The 27,508-nt window shown below is 42.9% G+C and overlaps 1 protein-coding gene across 3 annotated transcripts; it reads right to left on the bottom strand.

The window, feature by feature from the left end:
• Nucleotides 1-1,082: 1,082 nt before the first annotated feature.
• PROSER2 (proline and serine rich 2) lies at nucleotides 1,083-27,415 on the bottom strand. Of its 3 annotated transcripts, none has more exons than XM_030479294.1 (4): nucleotides 27,228-27,415; nucleotides 17,479-17,694; nucleotides 6,180-6,432; nucleotides 1,083-5,327 (listed from the first exon to the last, which is right to left on the bottom strand). In XM_030479294.1, the coding sequence occupies exons 2-4, from the start codon at nucleotides 17,662-17,664 to the stop codon at nucleotides 4,342-4,344; spliced, it is 1,425 nt and encodes a 474-aa protein (XP_030335154.1). In that variant the 5' UTR covers nucleotides 17,665-17,694; nucleotides 27,228-27,415; the 3' UTR covers nucleotides 1,083-4,341. The 3 variants fall into 3 exon arrangements, with proteins under 3 accessions (XP_030335154.1, XP_030335152.1, XP_030335153.1); XM_030479292.1 differs by having other exon boundaries at nucleotides 6,177-6,432; nucleotides 27,228-27,392; XM_030479293.1 differs by lacking the exon at nucleotides 27,228-27,415 and having other exon boundaries at nucleotides 6,177-6,432; nucleotides 17,479-18,110.
• Nucleotides 27,416-27,508: the final 93 nt, after the last annotated feature.

Below are 27,508 nucleotides of genomic sequence, written 5' to 3'. Positions count from 1 at the left end.
GACCATGTCACCCAAGGCTCTGTTCAACTGGCCTTGAGCACTGCCAGGGGCAGATCATCTACCTTTAGCCTCATGCTTTACCTGATCAGCTTATGGATAACATTTAATGAAGCTGTTTATTTTTAAGGGAGAAGCCAAATCTGTGTGTGTATAAAACAAGAAAAGGAGGAGTCAAAACATCAAAAGCTCATTTCCAAAGCTGCAGCCACTTGAAAGGCCGACAGTAACAAAGGGCAGCTCTGCGAGGCTTTAGCCCACAGCAAAAGGTGAGGCACTGACTTAAAGCTTCATTATAGATTGAGCCAAGTTGAACTCTCTCACCCTGGCTCCAGGCTGGAGCTGGACACGGTTACAAGAGGCCACCTGCCCTGTCCTGGCTGAGACATGTACCTGAGGCCTGAGGCAGCCCTGGGAAGCTCAGGGACATGCAGCTGGACCTGCTGATGCTCTTTGGCTACCACGAACCTCCTACCTGAGGGATAAAGAAGTAGCTCATGCAAACGGGAGTTAATTTTTCCCTCGAGTGATTTCAGTTCTATCTTCAGTTATGGTACATGACGTTTGGACAAATGCTCAACACCTATATATAAAAAACCCCATCCTCAAAACAGTGGAATTGTTCCCAGGGTTCCTCCCAGGCTGTGCCACCCTCCAGCCTCCTACTCAGGGCAGTCTGCATGGAGAAGGGCTGAAGCCACTGACTGCAGTCCTTACCCTGGGTAGCCTGAGCAAAGAGCAGATACTCACTCCCAAACATCTGTTCTTCTGAGGGTTTTGTCATCATGGTTATTAAGCCGAAGTTGGTTAATTTTGGCTCTAAACCATTCCCTACTCAAAGTGGGACAAGTCTCAGCACAAGATGATTTAGCCACCACCTCAGCTCTGCTGCATTTCATTAGGAAACCTTCACCTCTATGCTCTGCTTCCCAGAAGTAACTCCAGAGTCAGCACTTCACAGAGTATCTCCGGTAACTCCAGACTCAGCACTAATTCTTGGTTGGAAGTACCTCGGCAGTCTTGATGCGCAAATGTCCAAACAAAAGACAGAAAGGCAGCAAACACACATGCACGTGCTCAGCAGGGATGGGTAGGAATATCCTTTAATGGGGAACTTCATCCTGCGCAACAAGAAAGAATTCCACCCTCAGCAGGATCACACTCACTTATGGTAACACCCATGGGAATGCAAAGGTGGGTTACAGCTTTCAGATATACAACATTCCTTTTGGAAAAGTAACTTTAATATCGCAAAACCCTGGGAGAGAGGGGCTTTTGTCTACTTCATACACTGTTCAGGATGAGCTTGATTCCTGCAAGGACCCTGCTTACAGTTCCTGAAGCCCAACAGTGAGAATACACACCTCTTGGTGGAAGACAGACTTAATCCTCCCCCTTTTTTTGTCCCCCTTCCTCCTCATTCACCCACTGTGACAGGATTGAGCTCTGCTCACACACACATCCACAGCTGCAAAAAGAAGAGTTATTAAATTGCTATTAGCCATTAAAACAGGTCACTTCCCTCCTCCAAGAAAGCTGCATGCTGCTGCGTGACAGAGGATAAAATTCCAGCTCCCATCAGTCATGGTTTCATTGGTTTTATCCCAGTTTAATAGATGATTTATCAGATTTGTGCAAGACAGTTACCTCTAACACAAAGGGGAAAAAATAAAATCACAGCAACATATACACACGAAACAAGATACACAAAATAGAGCTAAATTTATATACAAGTTATTAGCAGCTAAACTCTTAACTTCATTTAGTACATGGCTTTACTTACTACAGTTTTAGGCACAGAGAAGGATTTACCAGTAGGATATTTGCTATAATGAAGGGCCACAAGGAATACCTTGCTTCAAGTCCCCATTGGACAGAAATAGGTTTACCTAATGAAGACCTAATTCTCACTTCCCCTCAGTTGAGGATACGGCCCTGCACAAAGGATGGAAAAACATGATCCAGCTAATTCAGACTGCGTTAACTTTATACTTTAGATATTAAGCATCTAACTTATATTTTTTAAATAGAGTTATGTTACAGAGTTACTGAATAGGCCTGAATTTCAATACAATTAGTGTCAGGGTTGGTTTGGGGGTTTTCTCCCCTTGTTTGCTTAGCATGGACTCTCAGCTGTAAACAACTCAAAGCAGAGCTGGCAAGAAATGATATAGATGTGAAGATTGCTTTGTACACGCTTCACATTCATAATGAGGAATTTGCTTTAACAGGCTTTAAAAGCACAAAGATGACGAAACATTTAAATTCACTTAGCAGGTTATGTTAATAAATTATGATGCAGCAGCCACTCCATTCCGGGCTGCACTGAATTAGGTGCTTGGGTGTATTTTATGTGCTCCCTTGTCTTTCTGATTTAGGACTACGGCCTCAGAGGCCAGCAAGATAAGTGTGTGCTGTACTCACAGCATACAAGCAGCCTTTTTTGTTTCAGCAGCACTTCTCACATTGGATTATGCATGCACAAGTGCTCTGCCAGGCTGAGGAATGGCCACATACTTTAATTACTGATTGCTTAGGTATAGTAAGCCTCAATGAGGAACACGATCACCTACCCAGTGAAAAGGCTGAAAAGAATAAGCACATAACAGAACCAGGCAGATACTATAACACAATTAAAAACTGAAGCAGCAAGCAGATAATCAAAATAAAATAAACCCCCCCAAAAACCCCTTTAACTTATGAGGCAGGTTGAGAATGACGCGAAGAGTTTTCCTTCACGACAGCTTCAGTCACAAATACAGCTCAGCAAGTCTGAAATACTTTATCAGAAGAACTACAAACTTGTTTATCACAGTTATGTCAGAGCTCCTGGCTCAAGGGTGTGCCGGTTTCTGGTATAGCCACTCCCCTCCTCTTCTCCAAGGACTCTTACTATTCAGCTACTCAGGAAAGAAGAGGGGGTTGCTTCAGGCTTTAGAAAGTGCAGAGAATAAGTGAGTTCTTCCCTTCAGAAAACAACCAAACCACTGAGAACTCTTCAACATGGAGGAATATTACAAAGTTTAGAGGGTCTGGAGTTTGGCATTTGGTTTTTAAATGGCTATTCTTGATGGTTTTGGGTGTACAAAAAGAGAAGGGAGTTTAATGAGGAAGAACATCTTTACCATATAAAAAAACCATCATAACACCACACAAATCTGGTTTTGGGACCATCTTTAAAACCAGTTCTATTGAACACACACAAAATAACACCAACTTGGACCGTGAGTGCTGTGCTCTTAACATACAGCTCTCCTGTAACTCCACTTAGCCTGAAAGAATTTTGGCTCTAACTTCTGTTATGCATTGGCAGGACAGAAGCAAATAAGGCTGTGAACAGAAGGTTATTACTGCTGTCAAACTACAGGAAGATCAAATGACACATTTTAGAAGTAACAGAACTTATAACTACTCCGTGTAGCAGAGCTACTGTTCAGAAAGTAACAGTTTCTTTACGGGAACCCGAAAAGGTAAGACTTTTAACATAAGGTTCTCCATTTGGTACAAAGTTAACTTGTTCCTATGGCTACTCTGCAGTAAGATCATCACTGGGACAGAACAGTTGGGGTCACAGATTGTCAGGAGACTCTTTGGCCATCAGTGCGAGAACCGGTGCGTGGTGCATATCCTTGAGGCTTATCTAGTGCCTTTCACTGGACACGTAGGTTGCCAGAGCGTGACCAAGAAGCAGGTGGCTGGGAAGAAGGGCAGGACTTCAAGTGAAGCAGCAGAGGGATGCAGTCCCCCATCCAGAGCTTGGGCTGCTCTGCCGAGGAGAAGGTCAAAAGAGAACCACCCTCTGCACAGTCTTGAGTCAAGCGGGCACAAGGAAGCAGGAGGCTCCACCACTGGCAGGGAAGGAAGCCAAGCCAGATAACATAGGCTACAGTCACTTCAGCTTTGACATTATCTCAAGCTCCCACAGACATGCACACATGTGTGGGTGAGACAAACGGAGCACTCTGTTTTGGCTGCAGAAAGAGCAGAAGGAGGATTCGCCATTCGGTTTGCTATGTACAACAATACTGCACTGTACACTCCATTAACACCCTGCTGTCTGCTACAGCATTAAATACAATTCCTCTTAGTCACAAAGAGCAACAGATGAGTATCTCTGTAGGAAGGAGAGCTGAAACCCACTGCTGTAGATGACTATACTTGGTGCTAGTCCTTCTGGGATAAAACACAAGTGGTCATTCCATGGTGTCTATAGTACCTCCTTAGGCTGCCTGAGGCAGAGAACTTCCCCTTCCTTATTCTAGTCTGATCCCAGTCCTGTTGGGACTTCTCTAGCACAAAGCCATGCCATGACTTTCCCCTGTTGCCACAACATTCCCATCTGAACTACGCAGTCTCTTTCAGCAGTCCCAGTTTCCGAAGTGCCTCTCTCCTCGCTTCTTCTGTTGAGCCACGGCCGGAAAACTTCACCGTTACCCCTTGGGATCGAAATCCTGAAGGTCTAGGCAGAGAACCCGATCTCCTCCTCATATCCAGGTTTAGACTAGGCTGTTTATAATCATTAAAGCTTTTCGCTGTGTTCTGCTGTGTGCTGCTGACCTTGTTAGCAGCAAGAGCTACCTCTGGTTTGATTGTTACAGTTTTGCCCATAGGAAGGAAAGGGCTGGGCTCCCTTTTTAAGATCTCATGGATGTTTTGATATCCATTGGGAACAGCGTCTGCCTGTTTGGGCTGTACATCAAGCTGCTGAGTGCTTGGGGCATGGTCCACTTGATCCTGAGCTGTCTTTCCCTTAACTAGGCCAAGTTTTGTCAGGGCCTCGTATCGTGTTTGCTCAGAGGAGAGATCTCTCAAGGAAGAACTTCTGTTACGTGACAAGAAATCATTTTTCTGCAGCTTCTCCTCCAGTTCAGCTGCCAGAAAAGCTCCTCCATTGATGTTGGCCAGCACCTGAGCTCTCCGCTCCTGGACGTTAACCGCTGCTTTGGAAATAGTCTCATTGAATTCTTTGCCACTGACATTTGTTATGTTGATGTTGCTGGGGAACCGGTGCAGTTTGGGTGCAGGTGCAGGAGGGTGCTTTGGAGCCACAGAATAATCACCGTTGGCTATTGGGGTTTTCTTCCTGTCCAAATTCCCTTCCTTGAGGGCGCTGGGGAAGCGCGCCCTGTTCTCCGCCTGCTGCTCAGACATCTTCTGCGCCATGATGAGCGGAGTGGGGATGGAACGAAGCAATTTGGGATGCTGCACTGGAGGAGCGGGTGGAGGAGGAAGTGTCTCAGGCGTCAGTGGTGGTGGTACAGCGGGATGTGGGGGAAGGTCTGCAGGTACAGCTGGCTTCGGGCTCTCGGTTCTCCTGGTAGCATCCAACACTTAAAAGACAAAGCAGCAACAACTTCATTAAGCCTTCACCCAGAGCAGAATACAAGGCTTGCTTTCACCTAGGATCAGCAAGCATCAGTACTCCCCTCCCCAAACTTTCTAACTCAAACTCAGCCCACATTGCCAGAAGAAACTCTAACTGAACTCCCAGCAATGGCATCTCGTAGGCGACACTGTAGTTCACATCACCATATTTACAATGCATGCACTAGAAGCTCTTCATGCCACTCATTCACAAAACTACGTTTCAGTGGCTGCCTTTTCTGTAAGAGTTTTGCAATTCTTATTTTTTAATAAACGCATTACATCCCACTGGATGTACTAGCTGATAAATCCACGCTCCTAAAACAGAGAGAGAAAAGTCTCCAGGGTGAAGACCATGACACTATCTTCTCACAAACTTACTGCGATAGGATCATGTGCCTTTTTCACGCAAAGTAACACTACAATCTGCCATGTTAAAACTCTCAGAGAAGGTCTTAAAAGGTCTTAAAGAGAAGCAGAGCGTGAACACATTGATGAGTACCAGTTTGCCTTGCTGCAATGACTCTGCATAATCCTGAGTTCTGTTACAGCTCAGTCACCCAGCAGGGGCTGAGGTGGCAGTCCAACAGCTTAATCATATTCATGACCTCCATGAGGGGAGGTAAAAAACATTATAGGAACAACAAGAATTTCAGGAATCCCAAGTCAAATTAAAATCATGGTCCTTACTGCTCCTGATGTGCCACAGATTCGTCTAGACGTAGTAAGGAAGAATTTCTTTAGCTGTTCTAATGAGAACTGGAATATGCCAGGGCTAGGTCAAAGGGAAAACCCACACTTTCAAGCAATACTACTACCTGGTTCTGGATCTCTGCTAGGAGGGCCTTCATGGTCACTGCTCTCAGGTGTTGACTGTACTAAGTCAATGATATCTTCAGTCTCTGAATGACTGGACACAGTTTCTTCTGTTGATCGTGGGGACTGACAGTGGATGCCACTGTCACGTAGGACCGGCTCCTCTAAGTCATCTTCTAAGGCGTCTATGGTTTCCTCAAAGAACATGAGGACATCCTGCTCTTCGTGAGTTAAGTACTTCAGACTCTCATCATCCTATGGGGAAAAAAGAAAAAAAGCCAGAAAGATTAACACCCTACATGTGAGTACAGATAAAAGTCCACTGATAGCAAACACAGCACCCCTTTCTGAAGGCAGAAAGAGGCAGGATGAACAGGCAGCATCACAACAGAAACAACTTCTGCTTGCTGTTTCCTCCTTGCCCAAAGAGGCACTCTGCCACTACGATGCAAGAGAAAAAAGCAGAATACAGGAGTTTACAGGGCATTAATTGTGACTGAAGAACAGCAACTGGTATTTCATCCTTTAAAGTATCTAACTTTAAAGTATTTAACTTTTAAAGTTCAGTAAACAAGTGTCCATTTGAGTTGGACAGAACAAATTGCTAAAAGATCATAAAAGCAGAGGGGAAAAAAAACAATGGGCAATAAAACCCCTACATTTATGCTTTTACAAGGGTTAAGATAGTTTCTTCAGGCTCAAAACTGGAGTAAGCTGTTTGAGTTGCTGTGTCAGGTTCAGGGACAAGGCCTGGAGAGCAGCACAGGAGGGAAAAGGTGCATTTGGGACAGTCCAACAAATGAGTTGATTCCTTCTTTGCTCCAGACCAAATGGGACTTGGCTTCTAGAGGCAGATTTCAAAGAAGTAATAATAAGGAAGAGATGGTGTCTAAAGATTTTACCTTTGAGTTATAGAAAGGAAAAACTTAGAATAAATACCGCTAGGGAGCACATCTTCATGAAGTGCCTTGGGCTATTTTCTCCAGCAGGAAACAATCCCATAGACCACAGAAGTGATAAATAACCACTTGGGTTACCCAGTCTTCATTTTCTATGAGTCACTGCTCTTGATTAACTTGATTAACACATTATCACTATGAGAAACTAGGCAGCAATGCACAAACTCTTTTCCCTCCACCTACACCCTGGGAAACACTCACTTTTCCAGAAGCTTGGAGATGACAAAGAATGATTAGGAAAGGCACTACATTAAGACAATGGATACAGGAAAGACATTTCCCAGGAGAGCTGTGTAAGTTCTGGAATGTAACTATTGTTGAGAAGTAAGTGAGGTTTTCCCCTTTCTGGGCTGAACTTCTCTCCCTCCAGGCACACATTGGAAACTTTGCCATCAGTAACTTAACAAGAAGGCACCAGCAAAGCAATACAAGACAGTTTCCCTTTTCATCTCTACTTTTCAATTCTCCAAGGACACCTGATTGTGCGTGCAGGCAAGGTAACAAGGCTACTTCTCAATGGAAGATTGGGGGAATTTAGGTAAATCCATTAAGGTATGCAGTACAAACACACACCTTTACAAGAGGCAGACATGTTCTTGCCAGGGCAGCACAACTTGCTTCTAACTCACCGTGCCTGTTCAGATCATCTTACATTAGATTAAACCGTGTGCGGCTCTACCTGTTAACTCAACTCCTTGCACAAACAAAGCTTTTATCCCTGTCCTCAGCATTAAAAATAAGAACAATGTACCTCTGTAGAAAAGTAATGCCTATAGATTAAGAACTATGAAGCGCTGCATTGTACCATGTGGCAGTTAGTATCTAAGCACTCCAAACACTACAGATGAGAAAGTAAATGCTTTAGGGCTCTTGGTTGCCTTCTGCTGTGTGGCTTGTAGAACGTTTTCCCTGTATTTCATTCATTTCTTTACAGCAGACAGACACACAGCCTGTCAGCCACTCTTAGTTCAGACACTTCAGGGCAGGTTTTCTTATCTGTGGCTGCAATGCTGTGAACACAGCAGTCTGCAGTCACTGCTGGCACAGTTTTCTGTTAAAACAGACCACTGAAGTCTTCTTGAAACCAATTCTGTGTTCCCCTGCAAGAGGCTCCTGCGACAGTTCTAGAGATTCAGATTTATTGGCAACACGGTGAATATAGTCTGACAGCTGGGAAGGATGTACAGAGGTGTGGGTGTTTGTAACTTAGTCTTACCATCCACAGTGCACTGTCAGAATAAGTAACTTACTCCAGCTTGCAGCAAAACTGCTACGAAAGCTTAAATTTTGATGCCATTTGCAATTGCCTATTTAAAGGACTAACTTCAAAGGCTGACGTAGTCCTCAGCTCGCACCCACCACATGGCAGAGCTCTGTTTTCAAAGGCCAAGGAAAGTTTTACAGCTGCACTTGAAAAGTCAGACACAGACAGGCCTTTTTCTTCCTTTTTTTTTCCTAATGGATGTTGCAATCTCCTTCCTTCCCCACCCAAATACTCATTCGGCTGCTACGTGTAGTAGGCAAGAGAATGACAGGAAAGGAGCTGTTGTTAGGTAGGCACTAGCTGGAGCTGGACAGGACTCCAAGAAGCTTTTGTTGTGGGTGAGCTCATTGCAAGAGCCTGACTTCCACAGGCAAACGAAAAGAGGGGGTTGTGTTTAAGTTCACAGTGGGCAGCAGATCCAGACTGTGGTGAAGCACAGAAGTGACTGCACCGCACTGTTCATTTAAAAGAACTGCTCCCACACGAGCTTAACTCCTTTGATCAAGAGCTGAGTAAAACGGTATGTGAATTGAAACAAAGACTTTCAAAAGTCCTTTCTTCCATCCTTCCATTTCTGTGTTGTAAGACACAGTGTCTTTCCATGCCAGGTAATATCTGCAGGAGGATTGGTCAGCACCGCTCTGCCTGACTTACCATTCCTCATGGATCTTGCTGAAACAAGCAGTTTCCTGTTAGGTGAAGGATCCCAAACAAGTAACCATCCCTTTGCAAATACATTTGTAGTAAATGGCATACCTAGCTGTGGAAGGCCAACCTCACCTCAGTTAGCACTTCCATCTCTTTCCTCATGCAGTTTCCCTTCAAGATGACCAATGTCACATTTCCTCAGCAAAGAAAAGGACAGCAGGTCTGGAGAATGGGCAGTGTTACGGCAGGTCACCGTACTGAGATGCAAGGCATCCAACCTGGCTACAAACTCCCTCAGGCAAGGCATGTTGCAGTTTGTGAGACAAATGGAATTAATCCTATTTTACAGAAAAAAGCACAGTAAAAAAAAAACCTGCTCAAGTTGGTCAAACCAGAGGAGCTCAGAGATGTAAAGCAAGCAGTGACTTGCTTTACCACTGGTCTGAGAACAGTGGTGTATTATAAAATGCCCACTTGTATTACTTATAATATAGTAAAGCTTTCAGAAAGATGGGAGGAATGGTGGTGTAGTTAACAGGTGCCAGTTTTAGCTAAGTTTGCCACATCTATTTGTAATTAGTTCGTTTTCCACATACTCCAGGGACTGGAACAGTTCATCTTCTTTCTGGGCTGGTTTTCCAGGCCTCCGTTCTCCTTGAAGAACCTGAGTTTTAACAGTCTTTTCAGCTACTCGAGTTATTTACCTCATACTTTCCACCAACTCCCTACTCTTAATACACAAACACATCTCCCAAAACTAAATCTCACATATGATTAACATTGCTGACTTTAATGCTACTGTAAGAAGACAGCCTGAATTTGAAACTTGAAAACTGTGCCTTAGCTGAGGATTAAAAAGGCTGCTCGGACAGAAGAAATTTGGGATGCAAACAGCTGAAATAAATAGCTGAGTATGCTCAGCTGGCATTAATATTTTAGATCTCTGTGCAGCCAAACATTTCCTGCTTACGCCAAACAGGAAAGAGTCTGTTATGACAGTGTTTGGTAGAAAAGAGGGAAAAAAAGAAACAAGGAAAAAAGGAGGGGTAAAAAAAGAACAGTGCCTGTTTCATAGAAAAGATCCCTTTCCTACCTGTGCAAAACAATGACTTAATAGCAGAGGCCCACAGTTTTTTACCTGCATCTGAAGACATTCTTAACACTGCACCCAAACCTACTATCCTAAGACCAGTACAGCTTTGACAGAAGCAGAACAGCAGGGAAAACCACAAGACATCTGCAGTGGTTAAAAAAAGAAATATCATTCCTCTGATCACTGCTAGAGAACCAAGCAGTCAATTAGCAAAATACCAGGAGAACACCACATTCAACTGATTTGTCACCAATCACTTGACAGTGCCAAAGAATCAATAGGCACAGTTCCATGGGAGAGGAGTGACTGGATGCTTCTCAAAAAAAAACACAGGAAGGGAGCAAACTATTCTGATGTGCAGTAGAAAGAGACGGATGCAGCACCACTTAGGCCTTAGCCTGTTTAACAAGGCAGGCAGTTCTTGTGAAAAGGGTGAAACAGAAAGCGCTGCATGCAGGAACAGGATCAGAACAGGCACAAAAGCTTCAGCACAGAAGAATAAGGCAAGTACCTCTGATTATATTTGCAGAAAAGGGAAACAATGGATCATACTGCTGCACTGCTGAAGTTGGAAGCGCGTGAATTACAGATAAGAACACGAACTACCAAACAGGATCAGCTCAAAAAGCCCACTTAGCTCAGTAGCCTGCCTTCAGCCGCCAGTAATGCTCAGGGCAGGGGAATGGGGCTGAGGGGAAGAGTACTGCTGTCAATTGGATGGATTTATCTTTTTCTTCCCTACACCCTTCCAGTTTACAGCAATACATGGCTTAAGGACTTCCCACTTGCATCCGCATCTGTGAACTTAACAGCCCTTAATGAGCTTTTCCAGCATGAATTCATCTTATTGTTTAAGCCCATGTAAATGGCTGGCACCCACAGCATTCTGTGGCAACGAGTTCCATAGCTTAATTGTGTGCTGTGTCAAAAAGTACTTCCTTTACAAGCCACTATCTGATGATTTTGATAATACCACTTCATTTGGTGAAGAAGACTATAATATTGAATGCTGTTTTCTTCAGTTTATTAACATAATTGTACCTGTGTGCTTCATAAGTCAGCAAAGCATATAATCAATAGGTCGTAAGTGAGGAAACAAATAATCTAGAAGTATTTAAAAATAAACTAAAGTCATAAACTGATTAAACTACTCCTAACCTACTTTTAAAAAAGGAAGCTAAAGCAATGCCAGATCTACTGAAACTCTGAAGACAGCTCCTTGGTTATCAAAGGTAGGCTGATCAGCTTATAATTTCTTCTACCCTTTAATTTCTGTGTTAGAACAACACAGAGGAAAAACTAGGAAACATTTCAGGCAACAGCCACTTAAACACTTTTTACAAAAATCAAGTAATTTCACACCAATCTTATTTCTCACAACAGGGGTAGTGACTTGGCCAATAGGTATAAGGCACAAGACATCATATACCTCTATTTGTAGGTTTTATGACATGGTTCCCCAAAAATACACTCATAGATGAAAAAGGAAACTATGCCTGGATTAAGTTACTGCAAGGTATCTTTGTAACTGAGGGGCTGGGGAGAGATTGCTGGTTTTGAGAAGTGTCATGATGCATCATAAGCTGTATAATGAATCAAGACAAGTTCTGGACAGATTTACCCTTACACCTCTGAACTTTTGATGCTTCACTAACAACAGCAGACAATTAACTTAGTATTTGTTAATCCCCTTATGTGGAACACATTGCTGCAAGAACTGGGTAAGACAGAATGAGACCTTCCTGAGCCATACAAGCGTGCTGGTAGTCTGCAAGATGAAATTCAGTTGAAAACCCACATGAACAGAGTGATGAAAAATGGTAGTGGCAACACAAGTTGCAGGTCAGATTAAGTGGTATAAAGAGGCCAAAAGAGCTCAGCTCAGGTATGCAGGTGTCATTCTGGGATATATTAACCAGGGTGATGAAATAACAGCACATTCTCATTTGGAACACAGAGTTCAGATTTAGTCGCTGAACTTTGGAAAGGATGCAGCCAAGCTGGGCAGGGTCAAGAACAAAGCAAAGAGTGCTCAGAGTGGAGCTGCACAGGAAGGCTGGGAGAATGGAGCACGTTATGCTTTAAAACAGAGGAAGAATGAATGGGTGGTAGGCAGATGGAGCCTGTAGGTATTTTAGCATACAAAAAGATCACCACCCACATCATTACAACAAACCTCTACATGCACTGAAGGCAAGGCAAGTGGAAATTGGCTTTCACATTACAGAAACTCCAATCCAAGTATTCCTTGAAAAGAAGTGAAGAACAAAGAAACTTGGAAGTTCAGGAATGCTTATCAGTGAGGGTTTCAGAGCTGAGCTGCCCACCCGCTGGAATGACCTTTATCTACCAGATCCTGCTTTGGAGCAGAAGGATGCAGTTTGTGCACAGAGAGTAAATTGCCTTCGGGATCTATATTCTCACTAACACATTTCACAGCAAGGTCATTCCTTGCTAGGAGGCAGGCTCTTTACCCTAGTTCTACACTCAAGGGCCAAAGCAAGCGGTCCTCCAGCCCCAGTTCCTCTCTGGTGGAGAGGTATTCCTCACTGGTAGGAACCATGACTCGTATCTTTGCCAAGGCATACTGCTTCCAAGTCATACTAATATCAATTTCAAGTGGATGAAGCATAGCATAGCGCTCTCCACACCCTGTAAGGAATGGCTTCCACCTGCCTAAAGACAGCTGTATCCATAGAAAATAGCAAACAGTCAAAAATTCTTCTCATTTTTGTGTGTATTGGTATTTGGCAACGTACTTGGACATGGTGAAAGACTTTATAGTACAGTAGAGCCTGCAGAGTATCAGTATCAAGGGGAAAATACACACTAATTTTATCAAAGGAGTTTTTCTCAGGACTTTTCCCTTGACTGTACCTAAAGTGCAGCTCAGCAGCACAAGACTGCACACTCAAATTACAAGGGAGAAAGGTGGCAGTGGGCTAACAGACACACAACCTGTCCTTTTCCAGGAACTCCTAAAACCACACTGGAATCCCAGGACCTCTTTAGAGAGGCTGGGGCAAAGAGATAGCAACGTGGTGCACTTGAAAAGCCAGGTCTGTTGCATCTGAATTATCTGTACTGACCCAAAAAAAAGATAAAGGCTATAGCAACTATAATTTTTAGGCTCCAAGAAACATCGTAACTACAAAATAACCAGGTCAACCCTGAATTAAATGGCTGAGTGTGTGAAATAAGATACTGAGCCAGCTCAGACTACTCACAAGATACTTGCTCTTCCTGTCTATGTAACCAATGTTCAGAATGTCACCTGTACCATACAAGGTGCCCGGTAGGGACAAACCATCTTCAGTGGCTGGGTATCAAGTCTTAGAGCCACAGAAGCTTGTTGGAAGAAAAAACAAACAGAATAAGCACACATCTACTTAGAATCATGAGCATCTTCCTATTTAAGCCACAAAATAGACACTTGACCAAATTCTAGGGGTCACCATTGCCCCAAAAAGAGTGGTGATGAACTGCAGCATTAACCGAGGATCTGTCTGAACCAGAGGCAAAAAATTAAGTCAATAAAACACACCACCACAGCATGATCCATTAAGAGCAAGAACTCACTATCTCTCAAACCTATGACTCAGTAAGGCATGTTCACATATAGAAGGTATAGTACTGAAGTCATATCAACAGATCCAGGGCACTGACACAGCTTATTCCAAGTAGCACAGCTCACTTCAGGTACAACCAGCACCTTCTGGTATGATTTCACAGGTGATACTATTGTCCTAGCATCTCACTCACACCTAGAAACTAAAGCAGTTACTCATGGCTGAGAATAGATACACAGTACAATTAACTAGAGTGAAGCACTGAAAAAGAAGGATGGGCTTTAAGAAGTTGGTCTGTGCCTATTCAGTCAATGGAACAAGACAAATTGCTCCTAAAAAAGCTAAGACCTACTTTTATCTCTAAATTAAGTGTCCTTAAATTGCTGCAACTGTATTTCACTGCATGTTAATTCTTACACCACATATCAAGGAGTGTCATTCAAGAATGGGTTTTGGCAGTCAGAATTGTCAAGAAGAAGAGAGCTGGGTTTTTTTTCCCTCCTCCTTGGATAGCACAACTGATTCCATGTATCAGGAAGGTACAACTGTCACATGCTTTTGCCAATCATGTCTACAGATACCACCTTCGTTAAGAAAAACCCTAACAGAATACATGTTCAAATTAATGTCTTAATATATTAAGAACTTTTATGATTATAAAGGTTGGTGCGAGATGAAAATAAAGGCCAACATTCCTCCCATCTAAAAGTAGGCTCTTGTACTTGTCTTCAACTGCTGTGATAGACTTGGCAGCATAAATCCAGACACAAACATCTATCATTTCTATGGAAAATTCTACTACAATCAAGATAGGACATCAGCACCTTGCTTTCCATTTAAAAATAAACACATTTGGCTTTAAGGACTGCAATTGTCAAAGATTAACTAAAAGCACCATTGTGTAGGTAAAAAGAAGCTGAGCCATGTGCCAAAATTAAACTGAACTGACAACAGCTGACTGGTAAGAATCACTCCCATGGAATTTTAAGACCTTTTTGGCACATGGCAATTCATGTCCATCTCTTAATCATCCCCAAACTGACAACCAGTTCCACAGCAAGCGATGCCAGCACAGACCCAGAGTATGGAAGAACAATTAACAGTCAGCCAAACCAGCTCCAAGCAGCCAGCTTAGGCTAAAGCTGGTCCAAGTGTTTGTCTCTATTATCACATCCCTAGGTTTGAATTCCACGGGTGCAATACAAAGGTTATATTTAGTGACTAATGTAGTTTGACACCAAGAAGCTCAAGTGGCTCTTTTTTGTAATCAAGCAGGAAGAAACCTACAGCAATACAGGCCTGTCACAAAAAACACACTGCTACACTTCTCTCCTTTGCAAGGCCATAACAAAAATAATTCTAAATTAAATTTAATTATAAATTAAAATGATTAATTAGAGTTAACTCTGACCTTCCTTGCTGTGTCTCTAGGTGCACAGACACAGAAAAGTAATACATTAAGAAGCAGGTAAGTCTGCAATAGCTTCTGCTTCCGTCTTGTGTGTCTGAAAATCTGCCCCTTTCTTTCTCAGAATTGGTCTAATAGGAAATTATTTGTCTCCACAGTTTTCTATCCCTGCCTTCTCATTAGGCCAAAGCTGCTGCATCTTCTGAACTTTTATAACAAAACTATTGAAACAGAAAGTTAAGGTCTCTGGGAGCACGTTCCACCAACAAGCTTTTCCTCTTACAAATCCCCGATCCCCATGTGAGCTATAAACCCCGTGCTTTGAATAGACAGTTACACTAGGATATAGAAGAATATTTGAAGAATACTGCTTTTTATCCTGAGGATTTCTAAAGCCAGTTTCAGTACTGAACAGACAATAGCTATCGGGCAGTGAAACAATACTTACATCAGATCACAAAAAGGAAAGATGTGAGCAGCACTAAAGACTTGACTACTATTTACTCAATCACAGTTGGCAGAGTTTCCTTCACATTCAGTTCAAACCCAGATTCAAACTCAGAAACTGAAATTATGCCTTTATTGAAAGGCATTTCCATTCCCTAACCTGTTATTGCATACCTGCTAGTTGTCAGCCTTATCAGACATGCCACCTACTCTAATGCTAAAAGAACAGTCATGGAAGGGAATCTATGGCACCAGAATTAAACTCATTGGTACATGCTTCACTTTCTTCTGCATAAACTCAAACAAGACAAGCTAAACGCTTCTGGAACTTCTTTTGCTGATGCATAGGTCTGATGGGAATTGCCTAAACCTGCAGCCAGCTTTTACTCCATCTATAAATTACAACATTACAGAGTAGGAAAGGATTCCAATTCTAGCTGATGCATCATCATCTGGGTTATCACATGGTGTTATCTATTTAGACTAAGGGAATCTATGTCATTTTCTGACACAGCAGGCTCAGGATGAGGCTGGACAAACACACTGATTTATACATAGCCTCATTACTCAACAGTGATTCTCTCAAATGGCCAGTCTCACACCTGCTACTGCAGCCAAGAATAAATCCCATGACAACATGATTTGATAACCTGAAAAACTGGAGTCGAGAGTAATGCATACAATTAACATGTAATTCTGCATCAAATTAAGGTGTAATCCTTTAACAAAGTGCAACTCCCACTGTAATTCTCCAAGATCCAAACAGTTTTTATATAATAAACAACATGCTCTAAATACCTGAACCCAAATGGAACATTTGGCTATGCTCCTGGCCTCCCCCACAACGTTTTTCTAGCACAGATCAGAAGCAGTTAAGGGACTACATTTAGTAATACTTGTTTTGTGTTTTAACTAGCAGCACAAGCTGAAGGGTACAAGCACAATATTAAGAGATGCATTTTCATGAGAAACAACAAAAAAGGAATATCTTTAGAATTACCTCCAGTTACCAAAAGCTCATGAAGTAGCACAAAACCACTGAGGTATATAGATGAATACAGGTATCAAATTGCTAACTTATTTTTGCCACTTATTCTTTCACAGAAAACTTCACCACAAGGAAGCTAGCAGGGAAGACAGAAAGAAAGATATGGAAAGCCTGATTCCACGTTTAAGGCAAGACTTCCCATTTAGGGAAAGCAAGTTTACCAGAGTGCTCTTTCCTCAATTAAAAATGGATGCTTTTCAAATGGTTGTGATGATAAAAACCATAAGCAAAGAACTATAGCTGCTTTCTAGGCTTAGCCTGTCACAGTACAAACAGTACTGCTGGGTTCATTGCCTGAATCATCCTGATCATTCAAAAAAATGCAGCAGTGCATCCTACTCCCTCAATTACTCACATGCTATTTAAATGGCTACACTCTCATATTCACTAATGTGAAGACAGCTTTGTTTATGGTGACGTACTTGTTACTCACCTAATTACATGAAGGTGGAATAAGCCGAGACCATCATTCAGTAGTGTCAACAAAGAGCTTAAGCATGAAACACTATCCTTAAGTTCCTTCACAAGCTACTTAAAGTGAGGGCAGATGTACACCAATTGCTGGTGGCTGCACCACGCAGCCCTATGTAATGCATGCTCCTTACCACCATCCCTGGTTCTCTGAGAGAAATGGTCAAAGCAGCACTCTGCAAGCTCTCAATCAGACCAGAATAACAAGCTGTTGCACCAAATAAGGACAGTAATTTCTGGCCTTTCAGTTTGTTAACAACTAAGACCACAAGCAACCATTTAGGACCAGAAATGGCAAAAAATCAATGCTTAAATAACAAAAATAACCCTGTGATGTAAACAAAGCTACTAATGTAATTCGTATCACTCAGCATAAGGCTCATTAAACACTTACCAAGGCAAGATTTCTGCCCTTAGCTTGGCTGCCACGATTCTCCACACTGCCACCCCTCTCCATGCTCCCACGTGCATGCTTTGGAGAGCCTTCGGATGCCATTTCAGGAGAATCCGAGAGGAGATTTCCAGGCATCACACTCTCCTGAGGTATCGATCCCGATGCAGCACAGAATGCCATCAGCATATTAGGTAGGGCTGCTAGCTTTACTCATTTCTGAAACAGAGAAACGAGAAGAGCGTTACGTTTAAATCTGGTTTTAAAGTACTTGGAGTGGAAAATAAATAGTGAAAAGAGATCCCACACGAGTTAATAAAGGGCACATCTTCACACTTGGAAGCACACCTACCACCTATGGGCACCTCTTAGAAGAATTGGTCTTATTCTAGAAGGTGACTTTAAAAATCCAACATAGCAAGGTTTTGTACCCCATTTCATGTGCTTCCAAACCAGATGTCTCTCAGTTACAAGCATGGACCACACACACATACTCATCCTACAGATTTGGTTTGTGTTTTTCATTATAACACATCATTAACAGTAATAAAAACCCATCAGCTGAGATACCAACTGAGCCAGTTCAAATGTCTTCATCTTTTATTAGCTTTTTAGACAAGTCCTCCATTTATTGGATCACATGAGGGAAACAGAATCCAGTCCATTTCCAAACAGTGCTGCAGTTAACTTGTGTGTTACTGAAGCAGCTCTATTCCAACTGGTCCTGGTGAAAGATCCATGAACAGAACTTGGTGCCATTTTTGCACCACCATGTTACACAGCAAAATTGCATTTTAAGGCTACAGAGCTTTTATTTCATTCAGCCATGAAGAAACAGTGCTTGTACATTTGGAAGATGCTTAATGGAAGAGACATGCACCAGTGCTTACTGAAGCAAAAGCCCCCACTTCAAGGCATCCTAGTGCTCAGTTCTGTAGTACCTCTCTGAGTTGCTGTCATGTCCCAAAACACTCTGGCAAAATTTCTTGCTTCATTCTGAAAGTATCACAAAGACAAAAGTCATCCTTTTGCACCACCAGCACAAGCACAGGGTGGGTATAAAGCAGGACCTAGTTAATTTCTCTCTTCCATATATTAAAACATCCTTTGCAACAAGAAATTGCCTTGCTCTTTAACAGTCCATCTTTTCATCTACCCTGCCTATGACCAGGAAGCAGCAGTTGGTTCTGAAGTACCACGTTCTATGTGAACAGCTGGAAAGTGGATACCATTACACTGTACAAATGAAATGAGACGGTCCTGCTTCCCAAGTGCTTCTCCCTTTATTATGGTTCAAGAGGTGACATGAGAAGCAAAGTCAAGTCTGCATTTCCAATTCAATCGGATTACTTCTCCTTCCTCCCTACCTGTTGGCTGAGGGCTGAGAAACCAGAGCCTCCTGGTAAGCTGATTAGTGTTTCATAGCAGTGAGATAACATCTGCCAATACTGAGCAACAATTCCATCCCACTGATCCTTTCCTCCCAGGAGAGGGCTATGACATTACCAAAGGTACGTACGATGTGCTCCCTCATCTATGCCGTAGCACCAGCATGTGTCCTGTGGGAAGGCTCCCACACAATGTAGCTAAACATGGGAGCACAACCCACATAAACAGAGCACTGGATTGCCACAATAAAAGCATCTGATAGCTTTTCTTATGAACATTAGGTCTAATGATTATGATTTAGCCTTGCCTTTACATAAAAAGAACATACTTCCTTTCTTCTATTAACATTAAGAATAGACAAAATTCATCCTCAGGATAACAGTCTTTAAGTGATGCCACAGGCGTAGAAACACGCTCTTGGTCGTGGTTTTCAGAATCCCAAGCCAGGTAGACATGCAAGCACTGCAGTAGCTGCTGTACCTCTGGTTGCCACATACCCAGGCTCTAACCAAAAAGCTGTGCTGCTGAAAGCTACACTGGAAAAGAGCAGCCCGAGTCGAGAACATATCCTGCAACCACAGCTCCATCTGCAACAGACCCTGTGGCACTGAACAGCCACACACAAGAAAACATACATCATTTTTAGACAGCAACACCATCAGTGGAAATGCCAATGCCTCTGAAATACTACACACACAAATACAAAAATACACATTTCAGAAGGCAAAACTATCAGAGAAAATCTTGACACCTCAAACTCACAGAAAACTCCCACTGATTTCAGATTTCATCCCATGACTTAAGGGGATGTTCAGATGGAAAACTATTCAAATTGTTGGACTTGATGGTCTTTAAGATCTTTTCCAACCTAGTTGATTCTGTGATTCTATGGAAACAAGTATTTTTCTAAGAAGGGACCAGCAAAAGGCAAGTACTACTGACATCCAACATAAGGTATGTATTACTTCTCATCAGCCCTTTTAAGCTGCAGCACCAGTTTTTATCCAGGTGTCCCCAGTATAAACTGGACAAACTGTGTTTATTCAGTCCCTCAGTGATTATTATAGACAACTACTAGATCTTTAGATTTAAACTCAAAACTCCTCATGAACATTTTATAGACTACATTATGAGAGGTCATAGCTCCAGATGACAACAGGTATCATAGACAAGACCCGCATTTAAAGACTAACCAAATTAAAAGACGTTAATCCAAGCTACTAAGAAAACTAACAGTGACCCAACACTTTGATGGAGAAGTATTTAAGAGTACTGTTCTGCTTTCTCCAACAGCAGAACCAGGTCTAAGCTTCACAGCGGGCTATCGGCACCCAGGACAACAGAAACACCCAGATTCAGTAGCAATAAACACTAAACCCACAAGTTCTAAATAACAACAAATAACTGCTTCCAACAAGCTCCTGTTACTCATTTTGGAGCTCAAGCTCAGACGTTTCACAAAGCTCCTGAACAACAAATAAAGGCAGCGAGTGCCACTGGTTAAGAAGAGCCACCCACACAGGATCAAGTAGCAAGCATTACCACACTGGTTCCGCTTTTGAGCTGTAAGCTGTGGCTTCTTTGGAGGTTTTATTTATTTCAGAAAGGCTGGGGAGCTACACAACAGCCTGTGAGCCTGTAGAAAGGGTGCAGGGGGAGATCTTTTCCCCTTGTCTCTCTCTCACATAATCTTTAACACTTTAAGGGCACACATCAGTAAGATCATAACCCATTCCTATACATTATTTCTCCCCTTTGCTGTGTTTTTGATGCTTTAAGGGAGTAACTCCTACATATCTATACAGTGCCTAATGCAGCTACAGCTGATGTGAGGTTTCCCAGCACTGCTGCAACACATACAGCGCACTTTACAGACAAAATCCCCTTCTATCCATGGCTAACACAGAAGTCCCTTCACCCTTTTTATGTCCCCTCTATTAAGTGAAAGACTTCGTGGATTTAAGATAGAAATAGCCAAGAATCTAATGAATTTCAAGATGACCCCACTGACTGTTTCTGTGGGATTGTCTAGGTAACAAGCAAGGGTTCAAACACAAGGTACCCATCCTCAGAGAGAGCAAGAGCAGCAGGATGACAGGCGGCTGTTCCTCCTGACCTTCAGAGATGCATTAAATATGAAAGTTGCTCACAACAGGATTAGTTGCTTGGTCTATTCAATGCATTAGGGGAGGTTTTGCCTGGTTTAAGGGAATTGTGCCTGTACCATTAGGGATTAATACAATAAAAAATTCAGACCACAATACAGGAGTGCTGAAGTGACAGGAACAGTACTATTTGGAGAGAAGATCCCAAATATTAAAGCAAAGAGGCATCTTAGGGCAGCTGTGATTCTATCAGCTGAAATGATCTCGGTTACACTAGAGCTAGCCTTATGAGATATGTAAAACAATACAATTCACATATTATGCATGGCTGTCAGAGGGCAGAAGGAGGAAACTGAAGTTAACATTGAATTTTACCTCCAAAGATTTAATTTTGCTTTGGCAGAGGCACATAATTCAGAGAGACTGTATTAAGTTGCCATTGAGATAAGTCTGTCCTTTTAAAAGGGCTATTTTTGCTGACTAAGATGACTTCTTCAGTGAAGTTCAGTGTTAGCATTTACAAGGGGCTGTTTCTGTAGTAGCAGGAGATTGAAAAAAAATTGTTTAACAATCCTATTTGAAGACGAGCTTAGTAAGCAAAAAGATCAATCTCACAAAAATGGAAGACATTTAGAGGCTAAAAGTCAAGTGTTCCATAAGCCAGGAGCTGAAAGCCAGCCAGCAGACAGCATCATGCCATTCACTGCACGATACATTTAAGGTAAGCAGAGCTGACAATTTTTAGATAGTTATCATACATTTTTTAAGGGGCACAATATCAGTCTCTCCCTCTCTTCTCTATACATAGCATTTCCAGAATGCTTTTTGCATGAAACATTTTTAAAGCTAGATTTCTAAGCCTGGACTGTTCTCTGAGCATCTTTACACACACTTTGCCTGCTCTTAAACAGCTTTTTCTTAGTGACACAACTGAAACAGGAGGACTGGCCAGTGAACTTCCAGGTTTAACCTCAAGGTATTTGTATAAAGTCAGCTGTATACAGACATAGCAATGCACACACTCAGCTCTGCACACACCATCAGTTGTTTTGCATTCCATGGCAGTGCTTGAGTTTGGAGAGTTAAACATCTAGAAAAACATAACTGAAAGTGCTCTGAGGTCATTGAAGTATTCCATGGAATAGGTTTTGTAAAGATGATGATACAGGGGCAGATGAGAGACCTCCATCTCTATTAGCCTCTGACAGCAGCAGATGCTGAGGGAAGAGTATGTAAAACAAGGCAAGCAGAGAGTAGGAATTCATTCACATTCCTGCACGTTGTGGTCAGGAGACCACAGGGCTTCCAAAAACAGGCCAGGTATTTGTGTCTAATAACCTGATGAATTTTTCCTTTTATTAAGTGCTCCTGCAACATACCTTTGAACCTGCTGTACAAGACCACAGCTAAACTAAAACCAACTGGCCTGTGACACGTCTTCACTGAACCACTGCTGTGACAAACTCCTCAAAACTAACTGATCCAGTGTGGTGGGTGTATTTCCTCCCTATGGACAGATCTATTAGCAACTTTGTTCTTCTTTTCTCCTCCAGTGTATTAAATGAGGAGTAAATTCCTGAGCTTTAGAGGTAACCCATATCCAACTCTTGTGATACACAGTAAAACTTAAGCTTTCTGGTAGAAGAATAGGCTAAGTGACAGTACTGCCTACAAAGGACAAACCTGAGCCAGGGCCTCACCACCCTCAAAGGGAAGAGTTTCTTCCTTATATCTAATCTAAATCTGCCCTCTTTCAGTTTAAAGCCAATCCCCCTTGTTCTGTCACTACACGCCCTTGTAAAAAGTTCCTCTCCAGATGTAGGCCCCTTTTAGGTACTGGAAAGAGTCAAAACAGAACTGAAGTAACGAATGGCAACACTTGATTTTTAGGAACCGAGAAAAAACAAACCTGGCCAATATGGTTAAATTCTGACTTTTTTTCCTCCATATCATAATGGTAGATGCTTATGATGTGCTAATGCATTGTACTATGATGCACATTCCTTATCTGTTCATGAAAAATCCTGTCTGTCTGAAACAGTTGTGGCTATTTAACATCCAGTAACCAGGAAACGGTCCTGCCCTTGTTTAGAGAGGGACTGTCCCCATAGCACAACCAGCCCAAGAGAAATGGTGACTGCTAAAAACAAAAAAGAACAAAAATAGAAACCCCCCTCCCCTGGTCTATGACAGTATCATCCTCTGAACAAGAACCAGGCCAAGAGCATCTTCACAGACACTTCCTTGGACACCAGTTCTGTTTGAGATTCTCAGAAGGGGTGATGAGTAAGTCTGAACAACGTTTAGCAAAGTGGGAACTTAGGCTACCATGCTACCGTGAAAGTACCCCATGACAGACATGCAACTACAATCAAAGTAACTGGAGTGCCAAAAACCATATGAGACTCCCAGAACTCAAGGGAATTTAATGCAAATAACCCCAATATTTTGTTTTAAACTTACTGGTTTCTGTGGTGCATTTGTGACAATTCAAACTTTCCCCTACGGGCTACAAAATCCGTTAGTTTTAAAACTAAAAACAAAGATTCTCTCAGTCCTCTAAGTCTGGAAGCTGAAGCCTCAAGAAACACACTGAATGTCATTCATACAACTCGCACTAGAATTTGTGAGAGCTGCCAACAGTGAAATAATTAATCCTGTGTACATAAGTTTTTAAAAGAACTAGATGGGCAAGGCACCAATTCAGTAAAAGTTAAATCCAGCTGACTTCACTACAATATTTCATCACAGTCTTAAACGGTTTGGTGAATTGGACCTCAAATTAAATGCAGCAACCACTTAAAAAGAAAGGAAACAATCACAAACCAACATTTTCATTACCTAAGTAATAAATCAATTACTACCCTGAATTCTGCAAATCGTGCTTTGCTCAGAAACAAAGCCTAAGGTCATGCCTTTGACCATGTTAATCTGTGCATCAAGATAGCAGAAAAAGAGGGTTCAATACTGTGCTCCGTTCTTAACTGGTCTTTCTGGATTTTCAAGAACAGCTCTTTTAGGTTTTTTGGAGACCCTATACTTCACAAACTTTGTTGCCTACTGAAGGCAACACAAGACAAGAGCCTAGATCATTGTTACCTCATCATCCTCTCTGCAGTGTTTGGGAATACTGCTTACAGTGGCATACTAATGCAGGATTTGATGATGCTAAACACACTGGTCCACTCTCAAGACAGAATTTATCTAGGAAAAGAAAATGGTGAAGCATATTCTCATGCATCTTTGCCTTATCCCTTGCAAGCAAACTCTGTGGCCAGTTCATTACATCAACAACAGCTTCAACTGAAGCCCGTTGCCCAAAGCGAAGGCCAGGTTCATATCCAGCACTGGTGGTTTAATCCACAGAGAAAGCCTGAAGTGCTCACATTCCCCACGCATTTACATTGACAAAATTCCTCCCTGCCCCAACTAAAAATAAAAGCAAAGCAGGTGACAAGTAGTTACTTTTCTTTAGATTAACGTCTTACCCAAGGACAAACATAAGGCTCTCACTGGTTCCCTCCAGTTGAGATTTGATGGCCGGTATCTGCTTAGTGGGAAAACTACCTATGATACCCAGAGCTGTCTAGTCCAGTATCACACATCACAGTATCATACAATACAATATCATACATCACATCCACATTTAAACACATCCAGGTGATGACTGAGGTCTCCTCTGACTTCAAATGCCCTTGTGCAAATTTCAACAAGGTAAAGTGTCCAATTCTTTTAAAGTCACATCTTTTTCCACCTCCCCTGTTAACATCGGGGTGGTGCTATCTGTGACAGCCAACACTTTGGCAACATGAAATGCACATGAACAATTTCAGGCACAGACTCCTCTGTAATTAGTCAACTTCTGTCTTGTTAGAGGTGTAGCATCACTGGGGTTTAGAGTTTCATTATATAACTACTGCCACAGTCATAGTAAAGGTGAACTAAATCCTGTTTTACGAAGTATTTAAGACAGCGAGATAATTTCCAGCTCCGGCATGGCTGTGTCTCAGTCTCACAGCTGGATGTTAGGCTGCTCTCCTATGCTGCTTCTTGTGACTGCTATGCCGGTAGAGGAAGCAATGCAGAAGACATCCAAAGCACAAAGCACAGGTGTTTACTTTAAAAACCAGCTTATTTAATGCTCATTTCATTCCTATGTAAGTACATAAAGGTCTGCCTGCCCAAAGCAAACAGAGCTGAGAACAGCACTGGCAGAACAGAGCAGGCAAGTCTCACCCTAGACCTTCCTTGGTACAGGGATAATCAATACACACCCACTTGAAAAGGATCTCTTCAAGCAGTTGGTTACACTGGAAATTAAAATTCCTTGCTTTTATTTTTTAATTAAAAATAAAAAAAGGAGGAGGGAGGACTTGGTAACAGTGTTTGCCACAGCCTGCCTGGCTGGCTCTGAAAGCCACATTCATCTCCTCATTTATTTTCATGCTCCAGTATTTCAGAAGGTCATTCAGCCTGAGCCTTGTCAACTGCTCAGGAGTTGAGTTGTTCCAGTTACTACATCCAACCAGCAAGTCCCTCTGCCAACATTCTTGGTTAATATTTCTCTCAGAGGCATGCAGAGAAAAAGCAGTTACAACCAACAGGAGGAGAAGAGGTTTAGTATTGACAAAAGAGAGATGCAACATAGAACCTCTCTGTTCCTTTCCAATGTCGGGCATTACTTGTACTTCCAGGCATAAAATTTCATTTTACTTATTCACTTTTTGTTGTAAAAGCCCCAAACAAATCTTTGATAAGAAAGACACAGCTGGAAAAATTTATTCAATTTCTGAGAAATAATGACTATTTTCATTTCTTGGAGATGCCAGTGAGCAACTTCTTTTTTCCTGTTTAAACACCAGCTCCCCCCTTATACAGCAGTAATTACTGCAAAGGAAGGGAAAAAGCCACAACCACTATTCTTTATAGTAGTACTTGTACAAAGAAGTCCATCTGCAACACTCTGTTAGTTGAGGATCTGCAGAAAAGTCTTAAAATAAAACCTTTTTATTAGCCTAAGGTAGAAATTGTGAAAGCTTTTAAAACTTACGCTTTAGGGTTTGGAAAGACGCATTTCCTCCTGTGCACTTCATAAAAGGAATAGGAAAGGAAATAATTGTTACTTACACTTCTGACACTTGTTATAGTTTAAAAGCCTTGCAAAGTTTTTAGAACAGAGACAACGTCCTCCAAATTTCTTTCCTCTTTCACCCGCATCCCTGTTCCCACAGGAATCATCTCCTGTTATGCCCGTCTGCAGGACCGCGTTCGGCTCCTCTCAGTGCCACGCTAAAGCATAAACTATTCAGGAAACATGCCACTGAGATCCTGGATTACTGAAAATCCCGGGAGTGCTTTAAAGGCTGTGGTTTCTCTTACACACATACTAAACCTCGCCTGAACTACCTAGGATTATGATCTTAATAAGAACCAGCCACCTCACACATATCATCTCCAGATGGAAAAGGCACCTGACAAATGGGGTAGGGAAAAGAAGCGTTTTAAACCAGAATCTGCTACTGTTTACGCCAACGTTTTTTTCTAATGGCAACATTCAACTGCAGACAGCCAGAAAACAATGAGGAGGAGTAAGGCAGCTCTTTCCCATCACCCTTAGTCACTCAGTCACACCATACATCCAAAGTTTAACAATGCACGGCTACGAAACCTTTCCTTCGCTCTAAGTTGCCAGTTAACACACGCAAATTGCTTTCAGACAGGATATGATGGGGAAGAACAAGAAATACAAGGGGAACAGAAGGAAAATAACCCTTCGCACAGCTCAGTACTGTGAAACTAAGCCTCGCACACAGCGGGGAAGCAGTTAGTTACTAACTAGTAGTTTTTCTCCTCTCCGGTGCCAGCTGCGGGAAGCAGGTCCCAGCCCGCAGCCCCAACCCGAGAGAGCAGCTGGCGAGAACCAGCGCAGAGACACGGAGCAGCCGCCGTCCCGACCGCTGCAACCGGCGACAGGGGGTGGAAATCATTAAAAACCCATTAGCGAGCAATAACACCACAACTGAACCGTTCCTATCGCGGGCTGGAGAACGCGCGCAGCGCTCCGCGGTCTCTCCCCGAAGGCTGAAGAAGACCGAGCGAAGCGCAGGAGGAAGGCGGGAGCTCATCGCCTCACACCAGCGGCTCCGCTCGGTGCCAGCTCCCGGGAGACGGGCGCAGGAGCAGGGGTAAGAGAGAAGCGAAGATCCCCTCAGCCGGAGCGCCAAGGCTCCGCGCAGGGCGAGGGGAGCCCGCACTCACCGGCCGCAGAGAGCACTCCTCTCCCAGGCAGAACGAGGCGCAGGAACAAGCCCAGAGGAAGGCGGCAGCAGGTAGGGGTCCGGACCGGCACCCCCCGATCAGACACAGGCTCCGCCGCAGCCAGCCCCGAACTCATGCGCACTGCGCCCCGCCGACACCCACGATGGGCGGTTAAAGCGACAGGCGCCGCGCCGGGGCGGGGTGGTTCGCCTCTTGCGGGGAGCGGCGGACTCGGCACGGCTCCGCCTCGCCCGGGCGGGACGGTCGCGCTTGTCCCGCGC

This window comes from Strigops habroptila, chromosome 3 (genome assembly GCF_004027225.2).
Source record: "Strigops habroptila isolate Jane chromosome 3, bStrHab1.2.pri, whole genome shotgun sequence".
NCBI lineage: Eukaryota > Metazoa > Chordata > Aves > Psittaciformes > Psittacidae > Strigops > Strigops habroptila.
Note: the sequence above shows the minus strand (reverse complement) of the source record. Positions and strands in the feature narration are given on the sequence as shown.

Excerpts from the sequence above, each read along its gene's own strand:
- PROSER2 (XM_030479292.1), bottom strand. The coding sequence starts at position 17,664 with ATGCTGATGGCATTCTGTGCTGCATCGGGATCGATACCTCAGGAGAGT. Across the intron at positions 6,433-17,478 it reads AGGGCAGAAATCTTGCCTTG|GATGATGAGAGTCTGAAGTA; the intron begins GTAAGTGTTTAA and ends TTTTCCCCATAG. Across the intron at positions 5,328-6,176 it reads CAGAGATCCAGAACCAGGTA|TGTTGGATGCTACCAGGAGA; the intron begins GTAGTATTGCTT and ends TTGTCTTTTAAG.